At 49.7% G+C, this 18,301-nt stretch overlaps 4 protein-coding genes across 4 annotated transcripts; all 4 read left to right on the forward strand.

Annotated features, from left to right (window-relative positions):
• Positions 1 to 3,980: 3,980 nt before the first annotated feature.
• On the forward strand, positions 3,981 to 8,957 carry EYB26_007511 (uncharacterized protein; the record flags this gene model as incomplete). The annotated part of the gene is made up of 3 exons (XM_054266777.1): positions 3,981 to 5,708; positions 5,781 to 6,098; positions 6,174 to 8,957. 3 exons carry the CDS (start codon positions 3,981 to 3,983, stop codon positions 8,955 to 8,957), a joined length of 4,830 nt encoding a protein of 1,609 aa, XP_054122752.1.
• Positions 8,958 to 12,223: 3,266 nt separating this feature from the next.
• Positions 12,224 to 14,092, forward strand: EYB26_007512 (uncharacterized protein; the record flags this gene model as incomplete). The annotated part of the gene is made up of 2 exons (XM_054266778.1): positions 12,224 to 12,255; positions 12,316 to 14,092. The coding sequence occupies 2 exons, from the start codon at positions 12,224 to 12,226 to the stop codon at positions 14,090 to 14,092; spliced, it is 1,809 nt and encodes a 602-aa protein (XP_054122753.1).
• Positions 14,093 to 14,154: 62 nt separating this feature from the next.
• EYB26_007513 (uncharacterized protein) lies at positions 14,155 to 14,808 on the forward strand (the record flags this gene model as incomplete). The annotated part of the gene is made up of 1 exon (XM_054266779.1): positions 14,155 to 14,808. One exon carries the CDS (start codon positions 14,155 to 14,157, stop codon positions 14,806 to 14,808), a length of 654 nt encoding a protein of 217 aa, XP_054122754.1.
• Positions 14,809 to 14,986: 178 nt separating this feature from the next.
• Positions 14,987 to 16,723, forward strand: EYB26_007514 (uncharacterized protein; the record flags this gene model as incomplete). Its single annotated transcript, XM_054266780.1, has 1 exon — positions 14,987 to 16,723. The coding sequence occupies one exon, from the start codon at positions 14,987 to 14,989 to the stop codon at positions 16,721 to 16,723; it is 1,737 nt and encodes a 578-aa protein (XP_054122755.1).
• Positions 16,724 to 18,301: the final 1,578 nt, after the last annotated feature.

Consider the following 18,301-nt stretch of genomic DNA (forward strand, 5'->3'; position numbering starts at 1 on the left):
AGCCTGCGAGATTATAGGCGCACGATCGCCCGGACTGATCCACCCTCTTTTTTATTATGATGGAGTGAGGATGGCCAGACGGTCTCATTCGGTGGTGGCGAGCTACATATAGCGACATTTCGGCGGCTTGCGTGGTACTTTCTGGACGAGGCGGAAACCCTCTATCAGGATCTACTGCTGGATTACTATCCATCTATCGACCTAGGCAGTGTATAAGATGATCTGACCAATCTTAGCCGCGGGTTTTCGTTTATACAACATCCTAAGAACTGGTTAATCGATGCATATTTAGAGCTAGCTAACCAGGCATGCACGTATCGACAACATCATCTGTTCCATAATAGTCAATAGAACCGGCAATCAATCTATAAGTATATCGATCGAGATGAGCGACTTCGGAAACTGCTGATAGGGGTTCTTTACACTACTAGTGGTCAGGTTCCTCGGATCCCTGAGCTTTCCAGTCTTGAATGTGTCAATGGACCTTCTACTGAACGTGGATTCTACGTCTGGAATGGCTCTATGATCTACCTAACCCGTCACCACAAGGCAAAACGGTCGACGAATCGTGAATTTTTTGTGGTGCGTTTCTTGCCGGCTCGGGGCGGACGGCTCCTCTATAAATATCTCGTTTACATCCGCCTTTTTGTGTAAATATTAAAGGATGAGATGACTAGGCCAGAACTCCAAGCTCGTGAAGAGTATAAGGGGTCCTATATCTTCTGTCTTAAATGGCACGGTCCACCCTGGACGTCGTCTCAGTTTTTAGGAATTCTGAACAACGCAACGGAGCAGGCCTGGAAGCAACGAGTCACGACTCAACACTATCGCCAATTGGCAATTGGGATCACGGAAAAGCATGTCAGGGAGATCTTTGCACCATTCAATCGGCATGACGATCAGACGACGGTCGCAGATTTCAATGTAGTGTTTGCGTGGTAGAGCAGTCATCGCCCAGTGCAGCGAAATCATACCTACGGTCTAGACGGCGCTTTCCCCAACCAGCTATAACCTGCTCTACTTCGAGCGTATAAATGGGCATCTACACGGTGGCATGAATTCCTTGGTTTAGCGAGTAAACATTTACAATCTAAGTGCTCCGCAAATAACACGCCATCAGCACCGCCAGAGCTATATATCTCAAGCCGCGTTAGGAAGTCATCCCTTAGCCTACTAGATAGCTAGACAACAGAGATTCCCCCCGTCCTAACACTATCTAAGGATGGGCGCCCCGAGAATCCACCTCAGAAATACCATTCAATTTCTCCACCATCCAATTCCTAGACTACAAGATGGAGAATCCTATAGTTAACCTCACCCCAACAGCTGAGTGAACCTGTTAATCATAATTCCTTAGACCCACCAACAAGGCGGCGACTGCCGTGGTTACCTTCATCCTCACCAGAGACTTAGTTAACCGCCGCCAGTCCACCAGCCACTCCTAATGGCCAGAGTCATATCGCTAATATCTATTCCAGTTAGTACAGAAGTCAGGACCAGAAACGAATTACGTATAAAACGGTTAACGAACGTGACGCCGTCCGTCCAAGATTCTCACCTGATTATGCTTCATCCGAGTCCACATATACGATACTAGATGGTTTTACGCTGCATCTAGGCGACTTCGCTAAAAATGGACCCCTAGCACCATGCAGCAACTCCGAACTAAGCTACTACCCATCTTGCCGTGAGGCGCTCGAGTATCTTCAGACAATCTATGGCGAAGTGCGTCAAAAAATTCATAGTGTTTACATCCCTGATGATCTGATGGCCGTCGACGATGCAGACAATGTCGGTTACATAGAACCTCTACTATCGTTTCTCAGAACTTAATTTGATCTGGATCACATCAGTCTAGAAGTGCCTGATGACTTGCAGTTTGCTTATAACAAAGGTCAATATTCCTATTACTCTTGGAAAATAGCTGAGGGATTGATCGAGTGCTTTAAACAAGGCGAGCTGCGTATACTCCAGTTTGTCCACCCTCGACAGTATACAATAGCATCTCAAAGTCTGAGCGTGTTTACCTTCTATAATATTTATATAAGGATTGAAGACATAGTCTTGCTGGGATATGAAGAGATCTTACAGGATATCCGGTGTCGCTTATGGAAGTTTCCGCCTGCTGTGAAAGCCCCCCGTTAGAAAGAAGACATGCGAGATGTCTGGTTACAGGCAGGCTACTACCTCGATATCGATGAGCAGAGGAAGATAGGAGAGGGAACAGTGATTAGGCTGCGTCATGTATAGGCGAATAGCAGTTATGAACGCCCGTTTCAGGTTCGGGTTTAGTTTTTACTAATAGAAATCCAGAGTAGAAGCTACGTTATCCATTTAGCATTTGCCAAGTAATCTTACTAAAAGATATAGGCCATAAGGGAAAGATAGAGAAAGAGAATTAATGATGATCATTGAGAATTATCAATCTATATACCAATTGGTGGGTAGAGTTTGCAGTCCTATTCGCAACATATTCCGGTTATCATAGAGACTGTTGATCAAGAACATGATACATAGAATATTATAATTTTCATATCAGAGTTAGGGATTGGATTTGGATAACCCAACTTGCCATAAAAGGGTAGTGTTGGTTCTACACGGTCTGAGATCACGAAGCACGTATTGGTGTAAGGCCGTTCCAACTAGCCTAACCAAAATAGCCGATGGTATACCGTTGAGTATTCCCCGACTAGACTTTGGCACAATGTTCGTGATTAATAAGTAGTAGCTAGTCCGATTCAGGTTAGAGCTGCGGGAGGAAAATAAAGTTGTGGGTCTGTACTAAGAGATCGATATAAAAGCTTAATTTCCACGATTTATCACGGCAACTATTTCGCATCATTTCTCGACGATTTCTGGACCATTTTTGAAGATTTTTGCACCGTTTTGATCGCAATTTGACGCTGTAACTAACCCTATCTAAAATAGTCAAATGGTCTTAAGTGAAGACCATTTCGGGTTAGGGTTATTTGTTAGGAGCTGAAGAGTAGAGACCATTTAGCATAAATTGTAATGTCCAATTAGGTTGCCATGCTCCGATCAGGCTAAAATTTCGCACTGTTTATTATTCACCATTTATTAATATATCCCCGTTTTTGTACAGGCATTCAACTATTATTTCCAGTGTGGTGGTTGATAGAAGTGGACAGGTTTTTTGTCATTTTTTAGTTGGGGTAAGGCGGGAACTATATATCACACCGTGATCACCGCAACATTCCAAGACATATTTTAGGATTCACCACCACATCCCATTTTTTTTTTGTTTTATTTTTTTCCCTAATATATAGTATTATTTCACCTAATATATAGATGACCAATTGCATATTTACATCTATATTTTCTATCCAAGATATCTAATTGCCTCGAAGTAGAAGGCAATTAGGGTTCAGATTAGGGTTATTTTTTCGCTAGCAAAAATCTGGGGTTCGAGGGTAGCAGGCAATTAGCAAAAAACCTTGCAGGCAATTAGCTTTTTTAGACGAATTCCCACGAAACTTACACCATATATTATTCAACCATTTACTCATAAATCTCTGTAATTTTTATTATGATCTACCTAGTAGATATCTTGTTGATGTATAGTAAAGTTGATAGGTTTGATAATGAAGTCTTGGTTGGGGTATAGCGGGAGCCAAATTAGGGTTTAATAATTATATCATCCATGCTTTGTTGAATAGGGGCTCGATTAGAGAGTTATTTAAAATATCATTTGTATAGCATTTTAATTATTTATCATTCATTTTAACTATTCAATAGCCATTTTAACAGTATATAGCCATTTCGCCAACCATTTTGACACTTTAATAATACAATACCCATTCAATTGATCAATCACCATGACCAACCGCATTTCATTCCAGAACGCATATTTCGAGCGATTGGTAGATTTCCCCGTGGTGATATGCCGCGAATGCCAGTATGGTGTTTGGCCCAGCCAGATCGAAGGCCATTTACAGCGTGCCCACTAGCATATATCTCCCATGATCCGGATTCAGCTTGGCGATGAGGTTCGCAGCTGGCCCAATATCGCCATTGATCCCATTGAGCTGGAGATTCCACCAACCCGAACCCAGGCCATTCCCCAGCTCATTGGCCCATTGGATGGTTGGCAATGTCAATTATCACCACAGTCATGTGTATATATATGTCAGAGTATCAATGCCATGCGGAACCATTGGTATAACCAGCACGGCTGGAGCCGGACTTCCCACCGAGGCCACCCCACGAGATCCACCATGCAGACCATCCAGGAGCAGCAGAAACAGGCGTGTCGACGGGTTCCATGCCAGCGAATATTCCCCCGGAAGACCGGGTCCCAGTATTTCGCCATTATCGATGAAAAAGAGGACTCCGATCCTATTCCCACCACACCTGGATCCATGATTTGGGAACAAGCCAGCCGGCAATATGCGGAGTACGAGAAGCAAGCCGCGGAGCAGATCCAGCACGGCCATATTGATGAGGCCAATCCGTGGCTCCGTCGGACGGGCTGGGTGCCATATCTGCACTCATTTTCCAGTACCCAGTTATTGGAATATATCGACATGCCCGCCATGGACGACGCTGTGAACCACTCCCCCGTGGCCGATCTCGACGAACATGCCATCCAGGCCATATGGACGGCCATGGGCCAGGTGGGACAGATCAGCCAGCAGTCCGTCATCCACACCGGCGTGTTTGTGCGCATGGAAGCCATCCGAACCGAACGGCATCAAACCCGGTATCAGCCACTGGAGGCATATCAGGATCTGGAGACTATGACGGAGCGTGTTCGTCCATGGCAGCAGATGTTGATGTTTTTTTGGCGGACGCAGCAATGTGCATCCGACGAGAGGCATCCCCCATATCGATTCACCCAACGACAACGTGCCGCATGGAATCGACTGGTGCAGGTTGCTCATCCCCAGATCCCACCCCAGAATCCCAGACGGTCCATAGTATTGCAACCCGGTCAGCGGCGCCCATGGGAACTCAGCCCATCGCCCATATCCAGCGAGTCGTCCCACTCCGAAGACGAATCATTCACCGACGATGATGAGATGGATGAGGATATCCACGAGGATCCCGAGCTAGATCCCAAGCTGGATCCCGCTCCACAGAGCGCCATTCCACCATTAACCCCCCTCCAGCGGGCGTGTTTAGACTTTTGCATCGAGCTGTTGAACCAGCGAGTGGTACACCGGGAATACGACTGTGCATTGGTGTGTGCCATGGCGGTGTTGGGCGTTCGCGATCGAGGTGGATGGCGGACCCCGGAGGATTACCCGCCCATTTTGTCCAAAGTGATCAAACTGGCCCGGTTCATGGTGGTCCGGAAAGCCATGGAACTGGCGGAGAACGAGGACGACGCTGAACCCGCCAGTTCCATGCAGGAGAACGACTGGGACAGTGCGTACGGAGGATCCCCATCCCCCCGTGCCACTCCATCCAAGAAAGGGTGTTTGCAGTGGGTGACGCAGATGATGGACCGGTTCATGGTGCGTGGATCCCAGAGCCCAATGCAGTGGATGTTGGATTTACGGACGTATGGGTTGAAGATCCATTACAACACCACCACGGAGGGCCATGTGACGTGGCAGAATAGTGATGAGCTGTTATATAAAGATGTCAAATTTACAATGCGGCAGTTCCGTGGCATGGTCGACCACACGGTACGGGATGCACGGCGGATCTTGATGGAGGATTTGCTGCAATGCGCCCCCGATCAGGTGCCCGTGATTCCATGGGATCAGCTATATGATAACCCGTTCAATGAGGACCCCCAATAGAGTTTTGTGCAGGATCCGCGGACCCCATGGCCCGTCGATGGCACCGGCTGGCTATGGCAGCATATCCAGGATCATCCCCTATTATGCCGTCGATTGATCCAGGCCGACGGCCACGGCATTCAGCCCATCCGCTGGCAGGCATTCCACCGACGGATCAGCACGTTTTTGGAGAAGCTGCTGGCGGCGGTCCAATTCACATGGGGCCAACCCGCTCGTGCCCCGGAGTTGTTGAGCATTCGACATGAGAATAGCCATGTCGGTGGGATCCGGAACATGTTCATCGAGGACGGCATGGTGGTATTGGTGGCGCGGTATCATAAAGGATATCAGGTGAGTGGCGACGTCAAAATCATCCATCGATATTTACCGCGGGAAGTGGGTGAGCTGCTGGTGTGGTATTTATAGCTGGTGTTGTCGTTCCAACGGCGCATTGACGCGTGGATGCATCAGCGGGAGGACATCAATCCCCATATCTGGGCATCCACCTCGTGGGAACCCGCGTGGACCTCCGAACGGTTCCGGCGGATTTTGCAACGGGAGAGCACCATTGGATTGTCCGGACCGGCATTGAATATTGCATCGTATCGGGAGATTGCCATCGCGATCAGCCGCCGATATATGCGAGCGGGACGGGCATTTGCTCCCCACGATCCAAATTCCACGGCGACAGACCACCCGCATGAAGATGAGGCCCAGATCATGGCCCCGATCGCGGATGAGCAGGCTGGACACAGCCCCCACGTGGCGGGAGCTGTATATGCGCGGGAAACCACCGAACGAGCTGGCGAAGTGGCCGATCGACGACAACGATTCCGGCAAAGCAGCCAGGAATGGCACCAGTTTTTAGGATTTGCATCCGCCATCCAATCACTGCGTTCCCGCATGATCACCCCATTCCAGGACACGGCCCAGGCTAGTCAGATCGAGCGATGGAGCCATACCCGAGCCATGGATCTCGACGAGTCATTACAGCAGATGATGGGACTATCCGCCACGTTTCGTGGGACCCAGAAAGCCGTGATTCAGTCCATCGTCCAGCGGCAGAGTCCCATTGTCGCCATCATGCCCACGGGCGCGGGGAAGAGTTTATTGTTCATGTTGCCCGCATGGATGAGCCGTGGAGGCACCACCATTGTGGTTGTTCCATTGGTGGCATTACGTGCCGATCTCCAACAACGATGCCAGACCTTGGGCATCTCCTGTGTGGAATGGGATTCGCGACGTCCCGTCGATGGAGCATCGATTATATTGGTGACGCCGGAATCCGCGGTGAGCGAGAGATTCCAGACCTTTATTAACCGGAAGCAGTGGACCAAGGAGCTGGACCGCATTGTGATCGACGAATGCCACATCATATTACAGGAAGGATACCAGTTCCGGAAGCAGATGGCGCAGCTGGGTGCATTGGTCCGCGCGGAGACCCAACTCATGTTATTAACCGCCACCTTGCCCCGTGAAAGCGAAGCATTGTTATGCCAGCGGATGTATTTAGATTCCCCCACGATCCAGTGGTTCCGCGGCCGGACCAGCCGGACCAACGTGGCATATCAAGTGATCGAGATTGGCGCCGGTGAGCCATCTTGTGATATAAGCGAGCTGATGATTACGTGGATTCAGCAGCGCGTTCAGCAGCTCCACGAGGGGAAAGTGGTCATATATGCCAATACGATTGCCACCGTCCAGCGGATTGCCCATCAACTGCAATGTCCCGCTTATTACAGCCAGGCGGTGGATAAAAAGGGGATGTTAGCATCATTCCAGAAGCAGAATCCCGGGGTGATCGTGGCCACGAGTGCGTTGGGAATGGGGATTGATATCCCCGATATCCGGCTGGTGATCCACGTGGGCCGGACGCGGTCCTTGTTGGATTATGGACAGGAAAGTGGACGAGCCGGACGCGATGGGGCCGCCAGCCAGGCGATCATGTTAATCGATGGCCACGGAGCGGGTTGGGGGGATCCGCCCACGGTGGATTCGCGGGTGCAGGAATACCTTGGCGGTGGTTGTCGACGGCGGGCATTAGATATATATTTAGACGGGACGGTGGATGGATATACACGGCAGCAGTGTGAGGACGCTGAGGCGATATGTGACCAGTGTCAGAGTAGTATAGATCCCAATCCCGCCAGTCCGAATGCCAGTCCCAATGGCTGGCTGAGTGCCCGCGAGAATAACAGACAGGAAGCCAGTGATTCGGCCAGTGATTCGGCCAGTGATTCGGCCAGTGATTCGGCCAGTGATTCGGCCAGTGATCCAGGCAGAGATCCAGGCAGAGATCCAGGCAGAGATCCAGGCAGAGATCCAGGCAGAGATCCAGGCAGAGATCCAGCCAGTGATCCAGCCAGTGATCCAGCCAGTCATCCAGCCAGTCATTCAGCCAGTCATTCAGCCAGTCATTCAGCCAGTCATTCAGCCATCCATGACAGACCAAACGGCTGCCCAAATAACCGCCCAAGGACCAGCCATTTCACCAGTCCCAACAGCCACCATATCGCCATTCCCACACCATCACCCGGTCCACGCAAACGCGCCATTTCCCACCATTCCATCCCCCCCATGGCCAAACGTCGGGCCCATCCCATATTCCCGTCGACGGCATATTACCAGGGGCCCATGCAACGACAGACGCAGCACGCGGAGGCGGATGGACAGGAAATCGAGTCCATCCGGGAACCGTTTGACCGGTGGGCCGGGCAATGTCGATTATGCGGGATGACAGGGCAACCAGCGCACCATAGGATTGGCAATTGTCCCCATCCACAGGCACAGATTGCGCAGTCATGGATGGACCAGGTGATCGAACAGGTGGTCCATCAGCCACGGGGGACTGGACGGCGAGGGTATGAGGCATATGCGGCATGTTTTGGATGCCATTCCCCGCAGTGGATTTGCCAACAGTGGGAGAGCAACGGGTACGGTGGTTACCAGAAGACGCACGAGCGGTGTCAATATCCCCATGTGGCGATTCCGATCATGGGACAGTTATTGCATGGACCGCAGCGGCATTCCATCCGTGTAGCATGGCAACAGCGAATGCAGGCCCAGTTCCCCGGGGTGGACATTGACGATGAGCGAGGGTTGATTGGACATTTCCAACGGCGATTTGGGCGACGTGGTGAGGAGCGCAGCGGATTGGTGGTAGAGATGAATTGGATGTGTGAATTTATCGAGCGGGAATTCCCCGCGTGAGGTTATATATATTTATATCCCCATTCCATCAATACCCCCCAACATATATGATATATCATCATATCCAGCAACGTTGAGGCCATTACAATGATTAAGAATTGTATATATATATCACCGTTCATAGAGGAAATTGATCATCTCCATCCACAACGCATCACGATGATATTATTCAGATTATTGATCATGAGCAAGATATATTCGAAGATTATAACTGTTATATCCAGATTCAGGACTAGATTTAGATCAGGGTTCAGGATCGGATTTCGATTATGGTTCGGGACTGGATTTTGATCAGGGTTAGAGATCGGATTTATATTATATATAGAGATATACATTGGCGCCATTACCCAAGTTGTATATCAAGAAAGCCAACTTACATATAAAGGATTGACCCCATAACCCAACATGTATATTAAGGATTCAATAACCCAACTTACCGGTAGAGGGATTGGTAATCCAACTTATAGGTAGAAAGATTCGTAACCCCACTTGCAGGTAGAAAGATTAGTAACCCAACTTATAGATAGAGAGAGATTGGTAACCCAATTTACACTAGGATTGGCTCCATAACCAAGTGGCTATAACTGTAACCCATATCGCGATTCGGTTCATCAGGCAGTTATTGTATCGACCGCAGCAGGATGCCATCCATATAGCATCGCAACGGCGAATACAGGGGCAGTCCCCCACGGTCGACATCAATGACCCACGGCAGTTGATCCGGCATTTCCAATGGCGATTTAGACGACGCAGTGAGAAGCGCAGTGGATTGGTGGTGGAGATGAATTAGATGTGTGGATTTATTGAGCAGGAATTCCCCGGGTGTGGTTATATATATATGATGGGTTTAGATTGCAATGGCAACCAGCAACTGAGCGGCATTATATAATTGATATTGGAGATCAAGAGTGAGGAATATATGGAGGATAAAGATTATTATATCATGGTTAGGGATCGGATTTAGATGATGGTTAGGGATTGGATTCCGCTCATGGTTAGGGATCGGATTCCGATTGTGGTTAGGGATTAGATTCCGATCATGGTTAGGGATCGGATTCCAATCGTGGTTAGGGATTGGATTGAGATCGTGGTTAGGGATTAGATTCCGATCATGGTTAGGGATCGGATTCCAATCGTGGTTAGGGATTGGATTGAGATCGTGGTTAGGGATTAGATTCCGATCATGGTTAGGGATTGGATTCAGATCATGGTTAGGGATTGGATTCAGATCATGGTTAGGGATCGGATTCAGATAATAGATTAAAATACACCCCATAATCCAGCTTGCATATAAAGGATTTTAATAACCCAACTTGTAGGTAAAGGGCCAGATAACCCAACTTGCACATAAAGGGTAGGATAATCCAACTTGTATATAAAGGGCTGGGTAACGCAAGGATTAGAAGAGAGTAGGATAACCCAACTTGCACGTAAAGGGTAGAGTAACCCAACTTGCACGTAAAGGGTAGGATAATCCAACTTGTATATAAAGGGCTGGGTAATCCAAGGGTTAGAAGAGAGTAGGATAACCCAACTTACACGTAAAGGGTAGAGTAACCCAACTTGCACATAAAGAGTAGAGTAACCCAACTTATACATAAAGGGTAGGATAACCCAACTTACACATAAAGGGCCGGGTAACGGAAGGGTTAGAAGAGGGTAGGATAACCCAAGTTTCACATACCGGGTAGAGTCACCCAACTTGCACATAAAGAGTAGGATAACCCAACTTCCACACAAAGGATTGACCCCATAACCCAAGATACACATCAAGGATTCAATAAGCCAACTGACAGGTAGAGTATATATATTCCCATTCCGATTTGGTCGATATTATATACGGAGATATATCGAGTTGCACGTTAGGGAAGGCAACTTGGAGGTTCACGGCAGGGTAATAGAACTTATATATCAAGGATTAGATAACACAAGTTACACATTATAGGCAGGGTACAGAAAGTTATAGATAACAGATTCAATCAGGCACATTAGACGTAGAGGGTTTAGTAGGGCGAGTTGGACATGGAGGATTTCATCATCCCCGTTGTAGGTAGAGAGATTGGTCACCCCCATTATAGGTTCCGGGTTAACACCGTAACACAACTTATAGATCCAGGGCAGGATAACACAACTCCCAACTCGCTGCGAAATGATTCAGGTGAGTGACCAGTACGTTTAACACAGATACCCCATAACTTTAAAGCAAGTGGCCCATAACTTTAACCCAAGTACAGCATAACTTTAACGCAAGTGGCCAGTAACTTTGACACGAGTAGCCAGTAACTTTAACGCGACTAGGGCGTAACTTTAACGCAAGTACGGCATAACTTTAACCCAAATGGCCAGTAACTTTAACGCAAGTACGGCATAACTTTAACGCAAGTGGCCAGTAACTTTGACACGAGTAGCCAGTAACTTTAACGCAAGTGGCCAGTAACTTTAACGCGAGTAGCTGGTAACTTTAACCCAGATGCGCCGGTAAGCCAACTTGCACATAAAGGGTAGGATAACGCAACTTCGACGTAAAGGCAGGGTAACGCAACTTCCAACTCGATCCGAAATGGTTAATGCGAGTGGCTGGTAACTTTAACGCAGGTGCGCCGTAACTAACACTTATTTTAAATGTCGGTGATATAACCGCCATTTATTTTTGCTAACACTTATTTTAAATGTCGGTGATATAACCGCCATTTATTTTTGCTAACAAACACTAGTGTGGTGCTAGGCAGTCTGGATAACCGCCATTTATTTATTGGCGGTTATCCCCCAGCTATATTTACCACTAGGGTTACCGCTAACACTTATTTTAAATGTCGGTGATATAACCGCCATTTATTTTTGCTAACACTTATTTTAAATGTCGGTGATATAACCGCCATTTATTTTTGCTAACAAACACTAGTGTGGTGCTAGGCAGTCTGGATAACCGCCATTTATTTATTGGCGGTTATCCCCCAGCTATATTTACCACTAGGGTTACCGCTCAAATTTGGACCAGATATAATGTCGACTTCGGGCAACTTGTCCATGTAAGTATAATCAATTTGAGCGATTCGTTCACCAGTGGTATATGATTGAAAATGATTAGGGTTCATTTTTGATGTTGGTGGTTTGCGGAAGCGTTATACCCAATATAGATATTCATCCACACCATAAGGGGTCATATTAGCATTTCCACGACGCGTATTCCCACGCGTTCCACGTGTATATTCATATTCATGCCATTCATATTCATTCAATTCACCAGGAGTAAATCATAATCAAGCATGGCACCCCCAATTGTTGACCAGATATTCCAGTATGACCCCCATCATCGGATTGTAATTTGTTGTTTGTGCCAGCATGTTGTATTTGATAGTCAGTTACCATCCCATTTACGGAACACGAGGCATATACGAGAACGGCATTCACAGCACATTATATTATTCCAGCAATATCACCAGCAGTTTCCCGAACGGATCCGCCATCACCGTGAATTGGTGATCCCCCATAAGCCCATTGCGCCCATTCCCGGATTGATCCCACCGCGGGATCCCACATATCAGTGTAGTTATCCCGGTTGCCATTGGATTGGAGAGACCATTCGACGGATCCACGACCATTGCCGCCAGGAACATGGATGGAAAAACCCCCAGAACCGAGGACGACCCCGTTCCAAGGCACCGTCCAAACCCCAGCCCAACATGCCATGGAACATTGTAGCCAGCCAACGGTTTATCCCCAAAGGACGTGGATCCCAACGGTTTGCCGTCCAACATGACCATACCACCATCACCACCGCCATATCCGATCCAGAAAACCCATCATGGGATGCGGCGCAGCAGGCGATGAAGCAGGAGATCATCCATCGAGAGCAGCAGATCGACGCCGCGGAACGAGAACGGATCCGTCCCCACGAGTCCCGCGAGGTCAACCCATGGGTCGAACGGATGGGATGGGCCGATCATTTGTTAGAGGAGGATCGAGGCACATTACGGGCATTGTTACAACGACCCGATCCCGAACAAGAGCCCATATTGGCCGAGATTGACGAGCGATTTCACCGGATCGTCATGGTCGCGCAGCGCACCACATTGACGCGGTTGAACATATTCAGTCGATTTGAGATGCACCGGAAACAGGTGGATCAGATGCCCCAACACCCGTTCCAAGCGCGGATGGTGGCCGGCACCATTGAACAGTACATCGAGGTGTGGCAACGGATCATCCGGTATATCATGCGCAGTGTGAGTACCGGCGACGTCCGATTTCAGTTCCATGCCACCCAATGCGAGACCATCCACCAGATCCGGCAGGCCATGTCCGAGGACGAGAGCACCCATTCCCCCGTCCATGCCACCGAGGAGATGGATCCCACCGACCAGCCATTGGATGCCGTCGATCGTGCCATATTGACATGGTGCATCGCCATGTTGGACCATCGATTACAGGGTCAGCACGGGCAGGAGTTCGTGAACGGCATCATCAGCGGGTTGGCCGCCATGGGGATCCGGGAGTCGGGTGGATGGGAGACGGCGTTGGCATTTACCCCCAAGTTGTCCGCCATGATCAAGATTGCCCGCATGTTAGTCGCGCAACAGGCATGGGAGGAAAGCGAGGCCCATGCCGGATTGTCCGATTGTTTCGTGGCATTACGCGGGATGATGTTGCGATTTATGACCACCATGGAACCCACCCCGATGAAGTGGATGTTGGATTCCCGCACATACGGCATGAAAATCCGGTACGGCACCACGGCGGATGGGTTGATTGAATGGCACGGAGACCGCATCACATACCAGCATCATCGGTTTACCATGGATCAATTGCGGGAGACGGTGCATGGCATTATCAACCGGGCATGGGACCATTTGACGCAGGACGTATTGTTGTTTCCCACCGACCATCGATTGCCAACCATCGCATGGGAGACCATGGAGACCATGCCGTCGAGGATCAACCCGGGTGGTATTTTGCCCAGGATCCCCGCAATGCATGGGACGTGGATGACACATGGTGGTTACACGACCGCATATGGCAGGAACCCGGATTCCGACGCGCATTCATCCACGCCGAGCGTCCATCCGGCACATCCGCCACCCACGCATGGCGCCCCCGTCGAGTGCAGCAGTGGATGCGAGCCGTGGGACGGATGAAGGAGTATTTATTGGTGTTGATGCATTTGACCAGCGGTGCCCCCGCACGAGGGCCCGAAGCCATGTCCATCCGGTACCAGAACACCCCGTTTGGCGGATTACGCAACCAGTTGATCGAGCACGGGTTGGTGTCATTCATGACCACGTATCACAAAGGATACCACATCCAGGGTCGACCCAAGATCATCCATCGATACGTGCCCCGGGCCGTGGGCGAGTTGTTTATATATTTCCAACGGTTGGCCATGCCATTCCAACGCCACGTCGAAACCATGGTGTACGGACAACCCGAACGGAGTGGGTTTATATGGCCGCCCCAGGAGGTGGATGGCACCACATGGACGTCCGAACGGATGAAACGGGCCATGCAACGAGAAACCGAGATTGGCATGGGGGTCCCATTGACCATCAGCGCATGCCGGCAGATCATGATCGCCATTGCCCGGCGATATTTGGGTCCCACGACCGGGTTTGAGAGCGATTCGATGGAGGAAGAACAGGAGATGGATGAGGACGAGGATGGGTGTTGGTGGACGGCCGACGATGCGGTGATTGATATCCAAGCCGGACATGGAAGCCACGTGGCCGGGATGATATACGCACGCGGCGTGGAGGAAGCCCCCGGGACCATGGCGGCCATGAAGGCCCAGTTTCGACAGGCCAGTGAGCGATGGCATCGGTTTTGGGATTTCCCCCCGTCCATCGTGCCGGCATGAAACGAACACGAGGGATTCCCACGGTGGATCCCCGTGCCGTGGCCCATTGGCACGCCATGCGACAGGCGCCCATTCAGCCGTTGTTGGAAGGGATTGTCGGACCCGGCGCCCAGTTCCAGGGGATCCAGAAAGCGGCCATTGACGCCGTCATGGGCAGTGCCCCGTGGGTATTGGGGTGATGGGCACCGGTGGTGGGAAGAGCATGATATTCATGGTCCCCGCGGCGTGGGAGCGTGCCGGGACGAGCATCGTGGTGGTGCCGACGGTATCGTTACGGCAGGATATGCAGCGGGAGTGTGCGCAGGCGGGCATATCATGCGTGCCGTGGAATTCCCATCGACCGCCCGAGACGGCGCGGATCGTATTAGTGACGCCGGAATCGGCCACCAGCAAGGGGTTTCGATCGTACATCAGTCGATTGCAGGAGCGGAACCGATTGGACCGGATCGTCATCAACGAATGCCACACGATATTGGACAGCCGCGAGGAGTTTCGACCGAAGATGGCGGGATTACACGTGTTGATGACCATCGGCAGTCCCGTGGTGTTGTTGACGGCCACGTTGCCGGCCGTGGATGAGGTTCGATTATTCCAGCGGTTGCAGTTGACGCCCACCGTCGTGCAACGATTCCGCAGTCCCCACACGACGCGGGTCAACATCGCATATCGGGTCGAGTCGATGAGCGTGGACGTGGATGAGGACGAGGTGGTGGCATTCATCCGGCAGCGCGAGGCCCATTGGCATCCCCGTGGCGGCCAGATCATCGTATATCGGAGCGAGACCGGCGACGTGGACGCATTGGCCACCCGATTGGGTTGTTTGGCATATCACGGCAAGATGGCCGTGGCCATGAAAGAGCACGCATTACAGGCATTCACCCCGCATCCCGAGGGGACGACGGACCCCATCCGCAGTGGCATGACGATTGTGGCGACGAACGCATTGGGCATGGGCATCAATATTCGCACCGTGCGGTGTGTCATCCACGTGGAGGTGCCCAGCATGTTGCGGGAGTACAGCCAGGAAAGCGGACGGGCCGGACGGGATGGGCAGGCCAGTGAAGCCATCATCATCGCGCCCACGCCATTCCAGGCCCGCGGATGGTCGCAGTGGGAGGCCGGATATGAAGAAGGGAAACAGGCCATGCGGGAGTATTTCCACGGCACCAGATGTCGACGGGCGGTATTGGATGCGTATTTGGATTCATACGAGAGACCCGACGGTTGTACGGACGGTGAGGCACCATGTGATCAATGCAGCGTCCGTTCGCATCCATCCCCATTGCATTCCGCCGACGTGACGGCCACATGGATGGCGCAGGAGCAGCAGAAGCAGACGATGGCCCAGCAGGTGCAACGGATCCGTGGGGAGGCGGCCATGGCGGTGGATCAATTAGAGAGCACATTATTGCAGTGGCAACACCGATGTGCGGTGTGTTATATGGAGACGATGGATGTGGCCATGTCCATGCATCCCATCACGGCATGTTCCCAACCCGCGGCGGGCATTGTCCAGGGTCACATCGAGCAGATGACGCGGCAGATGCGGGAGCGGCGCAAATACGCGCGGTTTTCGTGTTGTTTCACATGCGGGGTGCCCCAGGCCATATGCCAGCGATACGAGGCCCGTCCCGACGGTGGATGGCGGGTCATTCCCGAACGACAATGCCAGTTTCCGGACGTGGTGATCCCGACGGTGATCAGCATCATGCATTTGAACCCCGGCGCATGTGCGGAGACGATATATGCATGGATGCGCGACGACCAGGTGGATGTGGAGGATGCCGACCACGTATATGCATGGTTTGGGCAGAAGATCCGATGGAGTGGCATGGAAGGGACCCGATTGATTGAGGTGTTTTATCGGTTGAGTCGGTTTGTGATTGCACCCACATCCCGGTCCCCACGAGCATGACGGTTTTACACCCCGGGTGCAGAAGCATTATATTGTTATTTAATCAAGAGATACCGTGTTTCCATTCCACAGAATCCATGGAAGGGATCCATATCGTCCATGTGATCCAAATCATAAAAATCACCGACATCGTGGAAGTAACCAAAGAGATGGAAGTCAGAGCGAGCAACCCACACCCCCATATTCCATATATCGCATATATCCAAAGGTTCCGGTGCACCGACCGAATTTTGGGTTCATTGATCGATAAAGAATGGCCGATAGAAGGATCCATACATTAGAGTGCCAACCAGAGAGAGATACACATGATATATTTCCAGTAATCCAACATCATACCAATGCAAGTCATAATTCATACCGCAGAGTATCCATCCATCATCATTGAAAGGATATTGGAGTTGATTAACCGTTCATCATCATATCCAACCATCGAGATATATAATTCGTTCGTGGATGCCGTTCCCGGCAAGATAGGAACCCCATAACCGTATTACACGTTACAACAATATTACACGTTACAACAAGATTACACGTTACAACAAGATTACACGTTACAACAATATATATTTCATGGCAGTGACACGCGTTCAAAGACAGTTTTATACACCAGATGCAGAAATGGCATATCCATTACCGATGCACCCAATATCGACCGGGACCGTAGTTGTTGGAGATTACCGAGGAAAGTCGGATTTAGACGGTGATATGTCCCGAACCCACCGATCCACAGACCAGCATTTACAGCCCCACGAGGTTGACCGACATCAGAGCAACCATCAACGTTTTTCAGATGATTTCCGTTATATCCATAATCCGATCCGCATTATATTACCATTGCGAATATCATATGTCCGAAAACATCATATATATCACGTAGAAGATGATTATATATTTCGATTGATCACGGTTGAATGAAGGTATTTATATATAATCCAGATCAAGAATATCATGGTTCATCAATATGGATTATAAATTTATAGCACCGTTCGGAGTCGAAAGGAAAGATGATATTACGATAATTATTCACGATTATTCGAGGAGAAAAGAAAGATTCCGATTTCGATTGAGGTCCGAAAAAGGATATTCCATGGATCCCGTCCACATTTTTCGAACCAGCGAATGATAAGAGAAGGTCCGGTATGGAAGAATCATATATATGAAGGATTATGTCGATATATCATACCGAAAAGGAAAGAAATCGGATTGGGATTAGGATTAGGATTAGGATTAGGATTAGGATTAGGATTAGGATTAGGATTAGGATTAGGATTAGGATTAGGATTAGGATTAGGATTAGGATTAGGATTAGGATTAGGATTAGGATTAGGATTAGGATTAGGATTAGGATTAGGATTAGGATTAGGATTAGGATTAGGATTAGGATTAGGATTAGGATTAGGATTAGGATTAGGATTAGGATTAGGATTAGGATTAGGATTAGGATTAGGATTAGGATTAGGATTAGGGTTAGGGTTAGGATTAGGGTTAGGGTTAGGGTTAGGGTTAGGGTTAGGGTTAGGGTTAGGGTTAGGGTTAGGGTTAGGGATTAGATTAGGATTAGGATTAGATTAGGATTAG

This window comes from Talaromyces marneffei, chromosome 5, assembly GCF_009556855.1.
Source record: "Talaromyces marneffei chromosome 5, complete sequence".
NCBI classification, from domain to species: domain Eukaryota; kingdom Fungi; phylum Ascomycota; class Eurotiomycetes; order Eurotiales; family Trichocomaceae; genus Talaromyces; species Talaromyces marneffei.